General features: G+C 48.0%; 1 protein-coding gene across 1 annotated transcript in view; it reads right to left on the reverse strand.

Moving 5' to 3' along the window:
• Window positions 1-832: 832 nt before the first annotated feature.
• LOC104276103 (MAM domain-containing glycosylphosphatidylinositol anchor protein 1-like) overlaps window positions 833-18,033 on the reverse strand; it is a 52,368-nt gene continuing 35,167 nt past the window's right edge. The window contains exons 7-9 of the mRNA XM_009872272.1: window positions 3,774-3,904; window positions 2,537-2,645; window positions 833-1,232 (exon numbers count right to left, since the gene is read on the reverse strand). Of these exons, the coding sequence (XP_009870574.1) occupies window positions 1,141-1,232; window positions 2,537-2,645; window positions 3,774-3,904 (332 nt within the window). The 3' untranslated portion in view covers window positions 833-1,140. The remainder of the gene's footprint in view (window positions 1,233-2,536; window positions 2,646-3,773; window positions 3,905-18,033) is intronic.

Consider the following 18,033-nt stretch of genomic DNA (forward strand, 5'->3'; position numbering starts at 1 on the left):
TGAAGGAGGTTCAGAGATCTGACCTCATGTAACATAAAAAGCTTGAGTTAAGCAATGGAATAAAAGACCAAAATAAATAGGTAACAAGAGAGAGAGGCAGAGAAGCAATCCTAGGCTTAGGGCTGAGGTGACTGTCATCCCAGCATTCACAGGGAGAAGACGATGTTCAACTGCTCCCCACTTCCCATTCCACCCTGCCCCATCCCTTGGCCTCACAGAGACACTCTGTCTGCAGCTCAGACCTGCTCCCATAGTTTCTCTGCCCAGCAAGAGTGCTGAGAGAGATAAAGAGGCGTTCAGAGGCCAACGTTGTAGCTGGATCCAGCCGGGGCTTCTCCACCACTCAGCATAGGTCCATGTGAAAACCATCTTCTTCAGGCTGGTGGGTGAGAAGCACAGGGTGGTGGGGAAAGGCCAAAGCAAACCACACAGGGGGCAATTAAATAAATGAGAGCCTGGAAGATGCGGATGGATGGAGACACTGAAGAACATGCGGTGCGAGGCGAGATGTTCCGGCCACTGGCACTTGGGGCTGTGGCTGCCCCACGGTCGAGGCCGGTGTCACTGCAGGGAGCTCCAGCCAGAGCAGGGGCAGCCCCAGCCAGCGGGAAAGCATGGGGAGACAAGGGGAGTACTGCGGTACATCATCCACTAAGTTGTGGGCTCTGCAGTAAAGAAGGTAACTGTTCTGGTAGAAATTTGTGCTTTAATATATTTTTGTTTGTTTAAAACAAGTTCCCACTTCCCTGAGGAAGCCCTGTCTGACATTCCCGAGGAAACATGGGGGTGTTTTTTTCCTCCTTCACTTGCTCTTCACATTTCTTCATTCCTGTTTTTTGTCTTTTGTTCCTTCTTTTCTATGTGTTTCTGTTTCTTTCCTTCCTTCCTCTCTCTTTCTCTCGTGCACGTGCTTTAAAAAAAAATTGTCTTTATTTTTTAATTTTGTTCTAGACATTATGACTTTCTCAAGGAGTGCTCCAGTTCTGAACCAGATCCCTTTGCGTGGTCATGCCTGTCAGTCTTTGGTAACATATGGACACTTTGGTGTGCCAGTGAGGAGGGGAGGAAGAGGAGCAGAGGTGGCTGAGTAGGAAAGGAGCAGGAGTATCTCAGTCCGAAGACAGGAGCGCTCGCTTGCCATCATCTGAGCAGCACGTAAAAGAAGAAAGTCAATGGGCCACAAAGACAGGGGCTGTACAGGGCTGGGACACCGTTTCCTGGAAGAGCAACTGCTGCCAGCCGAGAAGAGAGAAAAAGAATTAGTGATGTGACAGATTCAGACCTCATCAATCAAGTCAGCGCACATCAGTGTCTTACCCTCTCCTCCCATCCCCAGCCATGAAGCACCTCTCAGATGTACTGGAAGACCTTGCTAGCTTTACCTGGACATTCTCAAGGCTTCCCAAAATTATTTCTTTTCCAGCTTGAGATAAAAGATGGAAATTTAGCTACTTTTGCAATCCAACTCTTTCTTCGTCAGAAGATTCAGCCTGAGTCAAACAAAAAGTTCTGCTTGTGTTTTGGTTACAGGTTGGCCATCCTAGGCTGTTAACTGCATCTGAAATTTTTAGGGTGTTCTTTTTTTTATGTTTTGTTTCTCACTTCACCTTTAGAGTTGAGAAAATTGCTGAAAGTGACTGTTCGTCAGCAATTTTTTTTTTGCTTCAGAAATATTTAGACAGGTTGAACCTTGCTCACAAGTGCCTGTCTGGCTCCAGTTTGCATCCTCTGAATGTCTGCTCTCCTGCCCACTTGAGGCATGTTATGGAGGGCACAGGCAGGACTAAGGCATGAGGCACACCAGCAATTCCCACCTAAGAATTAATGCCTACGTATCGTTTACGCACCTTGTTATGGCTTCAGCCAGTGGTGCACCGAAGTAGGAGTGGGTTTGTCTCAATTTCTGCAATGCTGGCGCCAGGATGATGTGGATGGACTGGAAAGGGGCTGGTGGGATTCAGCTCAAGCACTCACTGTCAGGATCGGGAGGGAGGTGATGTACAGCTTGGGTAGCTTGCTCCCATCCTGCATGTGCAATACTCTGTCTGGCTGTGCCTCTCTGCTCAGAAGGCAATGGGAAGAAGACCAACCCTCCCGGGATCCAGGCCCAAAAAGGCAGGTATTTTTCCTGGAGAAGGACTGACTGAATGCTGCAGAGGCCATTAGAGCCTGCAGAAGATCTTTCCCTTTCCAAAGCTCCCATATCTAGAGTTTCCAGGAAAGCAGATACTGCAGGATCCTTTAGCTGCTTGGAGATGACAACTCCAACCCAACACACTAGTAAAGGCTTCACCATACTGGTGTCCAGTAGCACAGTCCCTACAGAATCTGATTGTTCCTCTGAGCTCTTGCTAACTCATGAACAAGTTCAAGAGCCTGACAGCTCCTCTGCTGACTTCTGCTGATGGAGTCAACCATCTTGTTGAGTCCCACCAACACGTAAATGTGCTCTGAATTTAGCTGGGCATCCTTATCACATGCATTCTTGTATGCACTCCCATCGCTTCGTTTTCCTCTGAGGCACACACACTCTCACCCTTATTTGGTCCAATTGGCTTCCTTGGACAGTCCCCTTTTTTCAGAGTGACGTCATCAATGGCAATGTCCCCCTCGTAGCTTGTGCCTCGGACACCTTCGAAGATGATCTGCAAGCAGAGCATGGGACAGAGCCCAACGTGAGGCTGCAGTTGTGGAGGACCCTTCCCATGCTGCAGGGCTCTGCAGAGGCGAGCAGAGCACAGATGAGATGTTATCGGGTCCCCAAGTGAAGGATTCCTTCCTGTTTTTCCCGTACTCATAGGATCTGGAGAGCCAGACCCCACTGCCTATGAGACGAGTCTCTGTGCGCTGAGTGTCTACAGAGTAATAAATGAGCATGCAGAGCTCTGCTTTATTAAGTGTGCTGCACTAACAAACCAGCCAACACTGAACAGTGCTTCCAAGAATAACTAGATTCTTATTTATTATTTTAAAGTACCCAAAAGCTCACTGGGCATTCTGTCACAGCGCCACAGTTTACCAGCCTGTATGGACCCAGCCCTCATGAACAACTCTACAACAGCAAAGTGGCATCTTGGGCAAAACCACCAGCAATAAAACAGCCACTAAAGAACAAGCCCTCTTTCTGGGGACTCGATGAGTACACTTTTTCTGAGTGACTCGATAGGCAGATACAGAGTGCCCAGTTCATATTCACAGGGTGTCCCACAGTTCTAATCCAGGGGGACAGTGAGGGTGGGCTCTTGCAGCACATGCTAGAAGAAACCTCTAGTACTCAAAGTCACTTTACACCAGCAGGCCAGCATCCCTGGGTGGCTCAACACCAAGACACTTGTTGCACAGAGCTGGTACCAGAAGGAGCTCTTCAACAAGCAGTTTCCAGAACAGCAATAATCAGATAATCTATAGTGCCAAAGTGATGTCTGTACATAACAACATTGGATGGCTTCAAAGAGAAGTGGATATGATTTCTGTGTATCCACCAAGCTCTTTCCTTGCTCCAGTGACTCTGGTGGTGGACAGGTCCCAGTGTCTTCCTTGTGCCTGAGCAGCCCCTGTGCCCAGAGAGGTGGCAGAGAGGTGGTGCACAGGGCTCTGAGCAACTTGATCAAGTTAAAGATGTCCCTGCTCACTGCAGGGAGGTTGGGTGAGATGACCTTTCAAGGTGTCTTCCAACACAAAACATACTATGATTCTGTGTCTGCTGGGAAGTCTCCTATACCCCACAGCACATGGGCAGGATGGGTAGCTCCTTGGCTGTGGACCTGACTTACCTGGAAGGGCCCAGGTGGGTTGATGGGCACGTGTGCTTGCTGCCACATGTTCCCCCGGTTCCCACTGAGTGACCAGACCTGGGTGTCGATGGCTCGCTTGTTCCGCACACGAACTAACAGGTTCAAGGAGCCTGTAAAGAGAGAAATGAGGCACTGACGTGCCAGGGCAGGTGGGCAACCCTGCCTGCTGTGCTGGCAACCAGCATAGCTCTGGGGCTCAGCCTCAAACCACAGCTGTATGCCCCAGACAGCCGAGGGACAGCCTGCAGAGCTCCAGCGGTAACCTCTGGAGGAGCCACCTTTCTCCTGGGTTGACGGGCAAGCACCACTGGCAGTATTTCATCCATCTGGGCTATCCAAGGGAGGACACAGACCCAGATGAAGACAGAGAGGACAGGACGATGAAGAAGTAGGCTGCAGCATGGCTGGGGTGGCACAAGAAGGGTGTGGTGGAAATGGTAGCTGCAAGGGACCTCCCGCTTGATGCTGTGCCCAGCTCTACATGACAGCAGCACGGCTTTGCTTAGCCAAGTCTTGAAACCCGCTGAAAAAATCATCTTTTTCCTAATGTCCACCATGAAACTCCAGTGCTACCAGTTGTGGCTGCTGTTCCCTATTATATTGTCTAATACTACTGATAAAGAGTTTGGCTCTGTTATCTTTGAAATTGCCCTTGAAACAGCTGGGGACCAGATGCTGATAGCAGCCCTTTGCCAAACTGAGCAAATCCAGCTGCCTCAACCTCTCTTCCCCAGGATTTCTGCTCTTGGCCCTTGAACATCGTGATGCCTGTCCATTGGAACTGCACCAGTTTCTCTACATCTCACCTGAACTGGAGAGCCCAGAACACACATTTTCCTCTCTCTATTCACCACTAACACCTGCTTTATGCTATGCAGCTTATGGCCCTCTCCCTGCTTTGGCCATCAGCTGCGGAAACACAACCTGTGCCCTCAGCCTCCACCTGCCCTGGAAGCAGCCTTGGAGCAAGCAGCCATGCTTTGCTAGTGCCAGGCAGTATTGGCTGTACCACACTGCCTGTACCAACCCAGCCCAACGTTTTCAGAGGGGCACAAAGATCCTGTGAATCAACACTAACTTCAAGTTCTTTCAGAAAAAGCAATTCCCAAAAGGTATCATTTGCCATCATACCAAAACCAAAGCCAAAAAATCTGAAAGCATTTCCAGTTCTCACTTTGAGAACAGTGTCGCAGCCCCTACTCTTCACTCATAAATGAAACTCAGTTTGTCTTCCTGCATCATCTTCTTAGTAATCCCCTCTACTGGCTTTTTTTTGGTTTTGTTTCAGTGAAAAAACATTTTTAACATTCATTCAGGGATGACCTGAAACGGGTCGTTTTTGGTTTGGTTTTTTTTGTTTGTTTTGTTTTGTTTTTGTTTCTTTTTGTTTTTGTTTTGTTTTTCAATGCAGCTGGTGAACAAAAAAACCAGTCACAACTCTAGTCACTCTGTTGCTCATCACTCTTTCTGGTCTCCATGCACACGCATATTACACCCAAGAGCAGAGAGGCAATAATAATCTTTATTTATATGTCCATAGTCTGTTTATGCTTGGGATGCTCCATTTCTGCCCGGGTATGCCCTTCTGAGAGGCAGCAGTGAGAGGTCAGGGGAAGAGACAGTAAAAGAGACTTTCCTATATAACCTCCCTCCTACATGATCCCCTGAAATTCTTCATTCCTGGCACATCAGCCTTGAGGGCACTGTGTGAAGGACAGGGACCTGGAAGTGCCCCAGTCAAGCGCCTGGCTGTCAGAAAGCAAGAGATACATCACAAGGAGTTCGGAGATGCATAATAAAGATGATGAAATGTTTAGATTCTGAGTGGCTGACTTACAAGAAAAGGTTAAAAGAATGAAATATGTGTGTAATTTAGTGAACTGAGGAAAGAGGGGCATGTTATTGCCTGGAAATATTCAGAAGCATTAGCACTAAGGCTGGCCGAGAAAACTAGATGAAGGCCTGACGGGACAGGGAGAGCATATCAATTCCCTTCCCCAGTGGTACCCAGTTTGGGATGCCCACCACAATCCAAGATAAGGAGTGAAATAATTGTTTATTTCTCTCTTGAGACCAGTTGGCATTGCACAGCCTTGGGGAGATGGAGGTAAGCGAGTGGGACCTCCCTCCTGGAAACATGGTGCCAAGGATGAGAGAAGTCACTACGGAAGCCTCTGGCAAAAGCAGCTTTGAGTGGCTGGTGTGTCCAGTGTCCTCCCTGCCCTCAGGAGCTTCCTATAAGGGAAAGTCTCTCTAAGACACCTCGTCCCCATGGAGCCCCTTGGCCAAACTGACGGCCCATGCAGGAACTACATCACCCTACAGATCACTGTCAGCAGGAGTGTGTTCAGAACAGCTAATTACAAATGCCAGAGCTGGTGAGGTGAGGGACTGAGAATGAACGAAGAATTAATTCGAAGCTGCTAGCAAGCAAGGATTAAAACAAACCATTGTCTATTCTACCTTATTTGGGGACTTGCATCTAGGACCTGCTGTGCAAGAGCCTGGCTGAGTAGACAGCACTGGGACAAATCAGGCAGCAAATGGACTTTGATGCCCTAGGAAAAAAGCAAAGGCAAGATACAAAGAGACCTAGAGAAGCATTTGGAATGCAAATCAGTGCCCCCAAAGTACTGACTGTGAACGCCTGGCCTAAACCCAAACTAAGCCTGAGCACATCCTGGCTGACAGCGCCATATCCTTGCAGCATCAGGAAAAATGTTTCAACCTTTTGACCCCCGAATTCCCTAATAGAACAACACTGAATACAAGCAGGCATTCTTGAAACTGTTTGCAGTTGGAAAGGAAGCTCCCTTATCTGCCCAAAACACACAGTGTTTCACCATCACTCTCTGCACATGGAAAACTGAAGGTCAAAATAGACAAACATCATGCCCATGGCTGTCTTACAAATCAGAGTTGTGAAAGGGAGTCAGATCTCATAGCCCCACCTGCAATCCTTGCTAAGTTACAGAGCATCCCTGAGTCTGGGCAAGAACCACAACATCGCCCTTTCCCAGTAATGCCGTCACCGGGATTGTGCTTCTCGGAGGCATGGCAGAGACTCCAGGACTTCAAACTAAACAGAGACGAAGCCTCCACCCCATCTGATCCAGGCCCTCAGTTTTGTAGATGTTACAGATGTTACAGGTCGACTACTTTATTCCCTTCTACCCCGTGTCGTCTCCCACAGGTTGCCAGTCAAGTTTAAGGACATGCAGCCTATGACCGAAGTACTTGGAAATGAACCTTAGGCAGAGCCATAAAACATTATGGTCCTGGACTACAGAAAGCTCCAGGTTGTCCTTCCAATTGCTCAGAGCTTCTTTATCGCGATTTTTCAGTCTGGCCCTCAAAACAATGCCCATCTCATGCTTCATTAACTATCTTCACTCTTTGTGTACCTTTCAGCATGTCACACAAGGTCAGACCAAACCAGCCACCTGACACCTGTAAGGTGTCCCTGCTAGAGCACAGACTATATATCCAAAACCCACTTTGCAGCAGGTTGCCCATGCACAATCCATGTGTGGGGTGTGAGGAGCCCATTCACAGCTGTGAACTGACTTGCCACATGATCTTCAGCAAACTGCTTTTATCTGCTGACATGATACAATGATGATAATCAAGAAGATAATAACAATCACTTACAGGGGAGCTCAGAAACATAGGAAACATTTTATAACACCTGAGCAAGAAGACACTAGAGAGCAGAAGTGCCTGAGCTCTTCTGCCTTTCCAGTGGTCCCAAACTGAAGGAGAACCAAAGCAGAACCTGGTCTCCAAGCCTCATGACTCCGTCAGTGGAGATGTGAATGGCCCATCTGGGGTGTCGTCCAGCAGCAGCTGTTGCAGCCACCCCTTTTGCCTGGTTTTGCATTACAATTATGCCTAGTTTCCCACATCAGTGTCCAAACCTAGCTGTCCAGTTTTGTTACCTTTTTCTGTCATTGTTGCCCCTTCCCCATCTTCCCAATCAGATGTGTTTGGCATTTCCTAAGGGCACCTGCTGGTGAGGCACACACAAAGACAGGCCATCTATCTGCTGCTAAATCTCTCCAGCTGACCAGAGACAGACAAACACAAGGAAAATCCCAGGACACCAGCAATCCTATTGTTACCTCTCTCCATACAATGCCATCTTTGCATTTGCCTTGTAGTCTCTATTATTCTTTCTTCCCAATCAAAAGGCAGAATAAAGGCCAGTGAGGAGTGAAGAGGAATCAATTACAGGAAGAGTGAGCCGTACCTTCTGCTGGCTGCCTTTAAGACCAGAGCTGGCATTTCAGAAGAGTGGCACTGACACAAAAGAGCACAAGCTGGGCTGCCAGATAGAGTAGCCCTAGGGATGCCTTTAAATGTTACCTTCTCATAACAAAAAAAGGTCTCCTCTCAGTTTCCAAGTTATGGGGACTTCACTGTTGCAGTGCAGATCCAGAAGGGCAGGTGCAGGCAGCACTGGGAGGGCAGAGCCATGGGCATGGTCCATCCAGAATGGCAGAGAATGTAGAGGTTTCCTCAAGAGCTTTCCATGGGGCATCTAGGGGGAGGATGGTTAATGTGGGGTGAGGGGGTGAGGAAAAGCTTGCGGCTAGGATGGAAGGCAGGCAGGCAGAGTGGTTAGGAAGCAAAGGTGGGATGATGTTGGATGCTGAGAGATGGGGTGTGTGCCAGGTGCAGGAGAGCTCTGTGGGATGGGCAGGGAAGGCTGTCGGGATCCACAGCCAGGAACTGGGGTGGCCACAGCCTTGTGGGCAGCCTGGTTTCACTGTGACTCCCTGCTGTGCCCCCACAGAACCCCTGCTCCAGTACAGAGCAGATCAGCTGTCCTCAAGTGATGAGTTATCCCTAAGAAATCCTGGCGGTAATCGGTTTGGCACCGAACGGGAAACCCAGGGCTGAAAGCCCCTGTGGAAATTCCCATAGCATTTCAACTGCAGGCAAGAGGGATTGAGATAAGAAGAAGAAACTGATTCATAGCAAGAGATGTCCGTCCAGTGGGTGGAAAGAGGTACATGATGTGGCTAGGACTCAGTCCTTGTATAGCCTGGCAGAGTCACTTGCAGATCCAATACAAGGGCTAAAACCAGGCCAGGGAGAAAAAAGCTCTTACCTTTCTAACAGGGGCTCTGAGTTCTTCCTTAAGCATAGTTTAGTGTTAACACCACTGATCAAAAACTAAAAGCCCAAAGCTTAGTGCAGGCAACTCCCAGGAGTGAATGACAATACCCAGAAAGAATCTATTACTGTTCATAATCCCTGCAACAAACACAAGTTTCTCTCGCTCTCTCATTTGAATAAATGTTAATGAATAAGCAGTCAGTGTCAAGCTTCTGTTCTGAGTTACAGTGCTGTGTGGGAAAGTTAGGGCTCTGAGTGCTAGAAAGCAGAGGATGGAAGAATAATCGTAGCACAGATAGAGATGGAGAAATAATATGAGCTTGTACTGACTCATAATTTCTAGGAATGTAACTTGTCTCTGTGCCACAACAGGATGTATTTACTCTTTCACAGTCTCTAATGATGCTTCATACATTTACATATGCGGAGTAAGACAATTAAAGCCTCTTGGCTGCTTTCCACCTCTGATGACAGGGAATTTTTACCTCTTCATGTCTTTGATCTGAGCTTGGTGTGCAGGCTCCCCTATGCCCAGTCACAGGGTTGCTCCACAGACACCCTCCTGTAGCCACTGCTTCAGTAACTTCAGAGTAGGAGGGTTCAGAGAGCTCATCAATAGGAGAAAATGCATCTTGGTCAGAGTCTGGGAAGCACTGCTATCCTGCTGCTACTCATGAGGCATCTCCATTGGCTTTAGAGAAGCACTGAGCATGTTCAGTGCTGTGCCACAGGCTGGCTAATTGCTCTGGGACACTTTCTTTCTGCTTCATTATGGGGGAGGGGAGACTATAGTGAAAGCGAACAGGGGAATCAAAGCCTCCAGTTCCCTGCTGTGGCTGAGAATTTCTGGGGATATAAACAGCAGTATGGTAAGTTTTGATTGGCAATGTTTCCCCTACAGCAAACCTGGGAATATTACTTATATCTGACTACAGAGAATTTTCTTTGGATTTTACCATGGATTTAAAAAATCAAAGAAACAAATATATTTCCACCCCATACCTCCTAAACCACCACTGAATGAGAATAGGCTTGAAGCAATATCCCTGACACGGTAGAACCAATTGCACAGAGAGATCCATGACCCGTCACTATCTGACCTGTCTGGCATGCATATGAATTTTGGGATGGAGCGAACGGACCAGCAGAGAAGCAACAACATTGCAAAGAGGCAAAGTAGGCATGTGGCGGGAGCCCTGGGGTGGACATTCTGGGATGAGGGACCTGGGTCATGCAGGCAGTGGGGTAAATGCACTCGTAGGGTCGTTTGGTGAGGAATGAGAGTGCTAGTGGGAGGAAGGCAGGCAAACTACAGCTACAGCTCCTTCTCTTTGGCATAGCCCCACCTGTCTATGTACACAGAGAACAGATGGTGTTATGCGAGGAGCAGACTAGCAATGGAGCTATGCTTGAGCTCCTTTGCTCATTTGATCCATGGTCTACTTAGAGAAAGTGTTGGCATAGAAAGATGAATGATACAAGACTTCCATCTTTCATGATCTGTGTGTGGAACAAAATCCTGCCACACCTTTTCATGGAATATTTCTTCAGGGGTTGTTTGTGACCAGAAACAGGCTTTCTATGTGCGGACAACAGGATGTGATTCAAGGGATTCAAAACAGGGAGAAAGATATCTCCATACGTTAAATTTATGCTCCATAATGTTAAGTTTACCATATCTCAGCAGAACAAAGGTCCACGCAGCCTGAACAGAGTAGAGACAGGGTACAGAATCTGGCATTCAAAAGGAGAGAACTGGGAGTCCTCAGGCTCTTTGCCAGCTTCATGTCCAACTCATTACACCATCTTGCTCAATGACATCCTTTTCCCACACTTAAACATTTTACAGGGGACAATGTGGACAGACTGTGTCCTTCCTTACAGGACAGACGGGGTGTCTGACTCAGCCCAAAGCCCAGCTGTGTTTCTGCAGCCGCTGAATCCCGCTGCGGGCAGCAGCTCTGCTCCCACGTGCCAGCTCATGGGGTTGCCGTGCTGCATGGAGCCTGCCCACGGCCAGCACAGGAGTCATCGCGTCAACTCACAGCAAATCTGATCACAGGATCAGGCTAGGAGCTGGCTCTCTCTGCCTATCACCTACTGAGCTACGGTCCCATCTGCCTTCAGTCCAGATGTTCTGCCTAATAGTGACCAGGTCCTCAGTTTCCCCATACCTCCTGGAGACCTCCTGCCCTCTCTAGGCAGAAGGGAGGCAAGCCAGCAGGATGGTGCCTACCACTCTCTCAGCTGGATTCATGCTTATTTACAGCCCAGTAAAGCAGAAAACAAACGGCATCATGAGCTGAGTGAGTCTCACTCTAGCACATGCCCCTCTCCCTCACCAAGCTTCTTCTGTCACGGAGAGTGTGCAGTCAGCCCGCAGGGACCAGACAGCTTCTCCAGAACTTGCTCTTCCCAGACCCGGCTCAGGGGACACAAGGAGGCTGCCACTAACTGTCGTCAATGGGACTGGAAAGCACCCAGTGATCTCACGGCCAGTGGAGTGTGTGTGTCCCGCTTGCTTACTGAGCAGGATGGTGCTTGAGCTGCTTTGCTGGTCTCTCTGCCTCCCAGCAGTCCCAAATGTCCTGTCAAGACCTGTGCCTGCACGGTGATGCTCCATCATGAGATGGAGATCCCCCTGGGGTTCCTCCTGCCTTGCTATGGCCCCCTCCATGCTGGTACATGCAGCATGCTGTCAGAAGACACTGTCTGGATGCAGACAAGCTCCCATTTGTTCTGTGTCTTCTCTGCCATGATAATTCATGCTAACACTCCCTCTGGCTCCTTGTGTGTGACTCCTTCCATAACCAGTATGCGTGATAATTTACAACATCTCTCTGTCCATACACCTCTCTACATAGAAATTCCTTCTCATGGGATTTCTCACTCTACAGGAAATACCACCAGGCCCAAGAGGGAGGAATTTGCAGTATGAGAAAAAACATATATTTGTTGGAAATGTCTCCTGTTGTTTTATACTCCACACCTGCCTCAACAGCTTGATTTATCCAGAGATCCTTGTAAAGGCTAAGAGTGTGCATACTTAAGAGACCTCCCTATCTAAGAAGAAGAGGACCTAACTGTGGAAAGAAGTTCTCCTGGATATTGTGAGTAGAACTCTATCTCTGGAGATTGACAACAACCTGTGCCACCCCTTACCTAGGACATGTCCTCTTGCTCCTATCAAGGATCCCCTGTACAAAACCACAAACAGAATGTGGCCTGCCTGAAATCATGGAACAGGCTGAGATATATCCTGGTCTAAATGTAGTTGTGCTGCTCCTCTTCTACCTATCCAGCTCTAAGAAAGGTGTCATGACCTTTCCACGGCCATTGCTTCTACCTATGCAGACAGAGCTCATCCTTGCCTTTTGGGAGCTCTCTTAGCAAGCCTGCAGCAATATGATCTACGTAGATGCAGAGCAGGCAGAAACAGACCCTTCCCAGACAGCAGAGTCGCATTCCTTGCTGAACTTTTAAATAGGTAAATTAGGCAGTTGAATCCTTGGTTTTGTCTGTTTCACAGAAAGAAAAAATCTCCTCAGTGAAATTCTGTTAGGAAAGAAGATGTGCTAAACGTACAAAGTGCCTGGTCAGGGAAAGCTAGCTGTAGTGGTAGAAAGAAATATGAATCCAACAGAGCAAGGGGAAAGAGGGATGCAGGGGTAAGTTCAGAGCTGGTCACTCATCAGGGCCATGGCAGTGTATTAGCCCGGTGCTGTCTCTGAATCAGCCCCAGGTGGGGCAGAGGGAGCCCTGGGTGCTCAGCACCAGAATGGACACTGCTGCCTTCATGTTTCTGTGCAGTTCCTGGCAAGCAGGATGGAATGTGCCAGTGGGGATGCACCCGCAAAGCCCCGACTTACCCAGTGCACTGTGGGTAGCTTCTGTGGGCAGCAAAACAGCCCAATCCTGCTGCCTTTACTGTGGCTCTAATCCTTCTGAACACAGTGCTGTCTTGCCCTTAATTCAATGAGAAGCTATGGGACTTTTTCTGCACCATTTCTGGTGTGCACGTGGGGCAGGAGGGCAGGAGACACGCGAATTAGCTTTTATGGGGCATGTTATGGGGAAGGGGAGGGTGGCCCCAGCTTCAACTGCCAGCAAAACCACCTGCCCAGAGGCCTGATACGTCCAACCAGGGCTCCAAAGGTGATTTGGTGGGATCAGACTCCTGTTTGTCCTGAGTAGGACAGCTGGTCTTTGTCAGACACACCAACCTCTCTTCTCTCAACTGGCAGCCTGCATCACTCATGGCTCTCCTGAAGTTGAGTGCTGTAGATTAGATCATCTAAATTAATCTCATAGAATCATAGAACAGTTTTGGCTGGAAGAGACCTTCAAGATCATCAAGTCCAACCTTTGTCCTAGCCCTGTCAACACCACTAAACCCCGTCCCTCAGCACAACATCCACCCGTCTCTTAAACACCTCCAGGGATGGCGACTCAACCACCTCCCTGGGCAGGCTGTACCAACGCCTGACAACCCTCTCAGTAAAGAAATTCTTCCTAATGCACAACTTGAATCTCCCCTGGTGTAACTTAAGGCCAGTTCCTCTTGTCCTATCACTCACCACTAGGGAGAATAGGCCAACCCTCGCCTCTCTACAACCTCCTTTCACGTAGCTGTAGAGAGAAATCTCAAACTCCAGAATGGACTATGTGGATTATGGCCCTAAAGCCCTGCGAAGGGTGGATGCCAGACCATGACTTCTCACTACAAAGACCAAGTCCAAGGTAGGGCTTGAGACCTACTCTGGTGAAGTAGTTGTGAAGACGAACCTCCATAGGCAGCAGTGCTGGCCAGCCCACGGCCAGGATCATGACATTTGCTCTGTGCCTCAGGCAAGTGAGCTGCAGCAGCAGCCCATCTTTTATCCCCTCCAATGTTTTCTGGAATCAAGCAGTCTGAAGGAAGCCAGGCAGCTCCTGTTGCTGTAACTGAGGGTCCCTAGAAGTCCTGGGTACTACCTTAGGAAGGAGAGACCAGCCTGGGAGAAAATGGGAGTACAAGGAACATAACAAGGAGACCACATGTAGGTAACTTTTCCCACCAATTTTGCGGACTCAAGAAGTGGAGTGAACCATAGTTGCTGTGAGGTCTGCTTGTTCCTTGTGAGGTCTGCTTGTTCCTTGTGAGGTCTGCTTGTTCCTTGTTACCCTCTGCTTCGTGACATGCCCAGATGTCTCCAGGCAAATGCTCTCTCTTCTCCCAGCTTTGATAACAGACCCTTTCATCTTTGCCACCAGAGACAGCTGGGTCCTTTGCACGATTCATGTGCTCAGCTCTCAGACTGAGAGCAGGCACTGTGCTCAGCTCTCTGAGACGAGCTGAAACAGAAGTCTGCTTCACAGACAGTGCCACATTTAAAAGATTACAGATTGGGGGAGTGTGCGGGCCTCTCTTCTGTGGGCAGGCTTTGCAAAGATCCCCGCCAGGAGAGAGTCTCCCAGAGCCCCTCAAACACAAGTAGTGTGAGTGGGAGGATTCCTGACAAAAAGTGTGCAGAAGCAGATGTACTTATGCTGAGGAAGACTTCGCCTGTCTCTTCTCTCTCCCTATTAACATCCTATTTCCTCATCAGCACCCAGCCTATGGTCTCTCCGTCCTGGGAGCCAAGCACGGGGCAGCTGCATGGCTGCAGGGCTTGGAGCAGATGGGCTGGTTTAGTGCGATGCTGAATCCAGCAAGACAGCAGGAACGAGCAGCTGAGATCACATATTCTTCCTGTTGAACTGAAGAGACCACTCAAAATCTATTCTCTGGCCTCCTTCTCTGCCTGACCCAAGGAGACAGGAGACGTGAATGTTTCAGGCCTGGGAGATGGTTTGCTGTAGGAAGGCTGTTAGAGCAGGCTGTGTTCCCAGCTTTGAGGCAGGATGCATTACAGCAAGAGACCCACTTCCCATTTCATGCCCAGCTGTACTTTCAGCAGAAGACTTCCAGTGGACTAGCTGAGACAGTGAGACTGCCAGCCTTGATCTGCAAACTCCTTCAGCTCATGTGCTGGGGTGCCTGTCATCCCTGCAGAGCTCTCTCTGGGAGAGGCATTCACTCCTGGAAGTAACACTGATGAATGACACATGTTGAGCATTTTCTGATTTTCTAGGAAGCATTTCAATAGATGTTACAAAATCATGTCTTGTCAAAGGTCAGGAACAGATTGGGATGGTTGCACAAGCAGTGCAAGACAGTTGTGCATTCTAGTCCCCAGCCTTTATCTTATTAGAGCACCCAGGGGGAATCTCCAGATGTGTACCTGGAATGACCAATTTCAGTCTCCACATGTACAGTTTTGGCACTGGTAAAATAGTTAATGGCCCGTGGAGAGAACAGAATAGTGACCAGGGAGTGGCAAAGAAGTAGTATATGTACTACTACATAGTAGTATATGTACTGAAAGGTCCTGTTTCCTCTTAACTATCTGCTAAGTTTTGCATCTAGCAATTTCAGAGCCTGAATAATTGATGAAACACATGATGTCTCTGGAGATGGTAGGTTGCAGTATATCCTTACAGCTACTCAACATTGCACAAGGCTGCTGCTGTGAGCCAAGTCTGAGTGGAAAGATGCTTTGCTAAGACCCAGGCAAAAGGGAGGGGGCATCATAGCAGCTTCCCACCAGATCACTAGCAGTGACTCAAATCAAGTGAGCAAGAGCAAAGATGATGCTCACATCATGACCAGTAAGACAGAAGAAAATACCTTTTGAAGAAGACAACATTTCAGTGGCTATCTGCACTAGGAACTTGATTCAGTGATGCCCTTCTGGTGAGGAGCAAGGAAAGGCAGGGATCAGCGCACCCCGATTCAAGGTACTAAGCTGAATGCCTGCATCAACACAAAGACATATTACTTGTGGAATGAAAATGGCATAAAATCAACCCACATGTAAATACCTTTCCCTCTTCTCCATGTCTTCTTCAGCTTTACATGGCATGCTCTTTGCCTTAGGGATGATTCAGTCCCACATCTGCAAGCTGTGTCAGGTGTGCTGCTGGTGCTTTTTCTAAGTAAACATCCAATGAAGGTGCAGACACATAGTATTTACCGGCCTTCAGCAAGAGTAACTGAAGAGAGTTCTCTGCCCTTGCTTATGCAGGACATTTGATTGAATGATGTATTGGTCCCATCTGGTCTTAATAATCTTTAAGTCTATGGCCGTAATCCAAAGTTTAGTGAGGCTGTTAGAAAAACAATGACTTCAACTGTCTTTGGTTCAGAGCCACTGTATTGAACCTACAGAGCTTGAATGACACTTTACAAATATCTGGTTATCTTGCCAGGTATTTATAATCCTTGCTCATGATAATGGTATCTGATTAACTTCCCCCAAAAAACAAGCAGATACTAACAGAAGAGACCACAGTCTATCCAAAGGATCCACACTATAGCCCACAGGAAGCTGCTGGATGTCTGCACAAAACATTAGTCAAATGCAAATGTATTGATGAAGGAGTGGGTAAAGCCAAGAACCCATTTGAATGAGTGAAAAAAGAAAGAGTATTAAAAAAATTGAATACATTTTTTCATTACAAATGGTTCACTTAACTCTAACTGCAACTTGTTTTCAAGAACCTAGAGGGAAGTGAATCATACTCATTAGGAAAATCAGCCTCCCCTCAATCAATCCATGATGTAATTTCTCCTGTGTTAGCATAATTGCACTGGAGATAATGGCATGGATTTCATGAACGATGCATTTGTATAAACAAACATTATATATCCAAATATAAGGCAAACTTTACATATCCAACAGAATGCAGCTACCTCCAGGCTGCCACCTGTACTAACGATGTGCAGTTAGCAGGGTGCCGTGTTCAGAAACAAAGTTTGAGTAGGAATGAGGGAGCTATGATGTTGAATCTTACAAAAAGGTTTTCTTCATGGTTCAGATTGTTTTTAAATTGACCTCGTACCTATCAATCTGTGTGACATGACAACTCTGAATTTTGTCACTTGTCAGAAACAAGATGTCGACACATTACGTCTGTGCTGACACTGGCTCCTGTGCGTGATCATCCGCTACGACCTCTTGGACACACCTTTGCACTGGTTGCGTCATTTGAGCTGAAGAAGCAATTAAGCTGGGCAGGCCTTACAGAGCTGTGTTTGCTACCCAGCAGGAGGGCATCAGTGTTGGTACCACCAGTGTGAGTGACCTGCCTACAGCCCAATTACCTCTGCGAAACAGTTTATGGCCTTCCTGAACCTGGGTGCTGTGGCAAAGTGATCTGATCAGGTCTCATTTTTTCTGGTAACTTGGAATGAAGATGTCTCTTAATCTGAAGCATAGTATCTTGAAAAGAAAAAAAGAAAAAAGAAAGGAGAAAAAAGAGGAAAGAAAAAAGTAGGAAAAAAAGAAGAAAAGAATCAAAGAATCACAGAATGTCAGGGATTGGAAGGGACCTCAAAAGATCATCTAGTCCAGCCCCCCTGCCAGAGCAGGATCACCTACAGTAGGTCACACAGGAACGCGTTCAGGTGGGTTTTGAATGTCTCCAAAGAAGGAAACTCCACACCCTCCCTGGGCAGCCTGTGCCAGCGCTCTGTCAACCTCACAGTAAAAAAGTTTTTTCTAATATTTTTGTGGAACCTCCTCTGCTGCAGCTTGTACCCATTGCCCCTTGTCCTGTCATTGGACATCGCTGAAAAGAGCTTGGCACCATCCTCCTGACACTCTCCCTTGACATATTTATAAACGTTAATGAGGTCACCCCTCAGCCTCCTCTTCTCCAAGCTAGAGACCCAGCTCCTTCAGCCTTTCCTCATAAGGGAACTACAACTCTCTGACTTCTTCCCTTCCACTCCCTTCATCATCTCTGTGGCTCTGTGCTGGACTTTCTCAAGCAGTTCCCTGTCTCTCATGAGCTGAGGGGCCCAGAACTGGACACAATATTCCAGATGTGACCTTATCAGGACAGAGTAGAGGGGCAGGAGGACCTCTCTCGACCTACTAGCTACTCCCCTTCTAATACACCCCAGGATGCCATTGGCCTTCTTGGCCATGAGGGCACATTGCTGGCTCATGGTCATCCCGCTGCCCACTAGAACCCCCAGGTCCCTTTCCCCTACACTGCTCTCCAGCAGGTCAGTCCCCAACCTATACTGGCA

Source organism: Apaloderma vittatum, unplaced genomic scaffold (assembly GCF_000703405.1).
Source record: "Apaloderma vittatum isolate BGI_N311 unplaced genomic scaffold, ASM70340v1 scaffold26456, whole genome shotgun sequence".
NCBI classification, from domain to species: Eukaryota; Metazoa; Chordata; class Aves; order Trogoniformes; family Trogonidae; genus Apaloderma; species Apaloderma vittatum.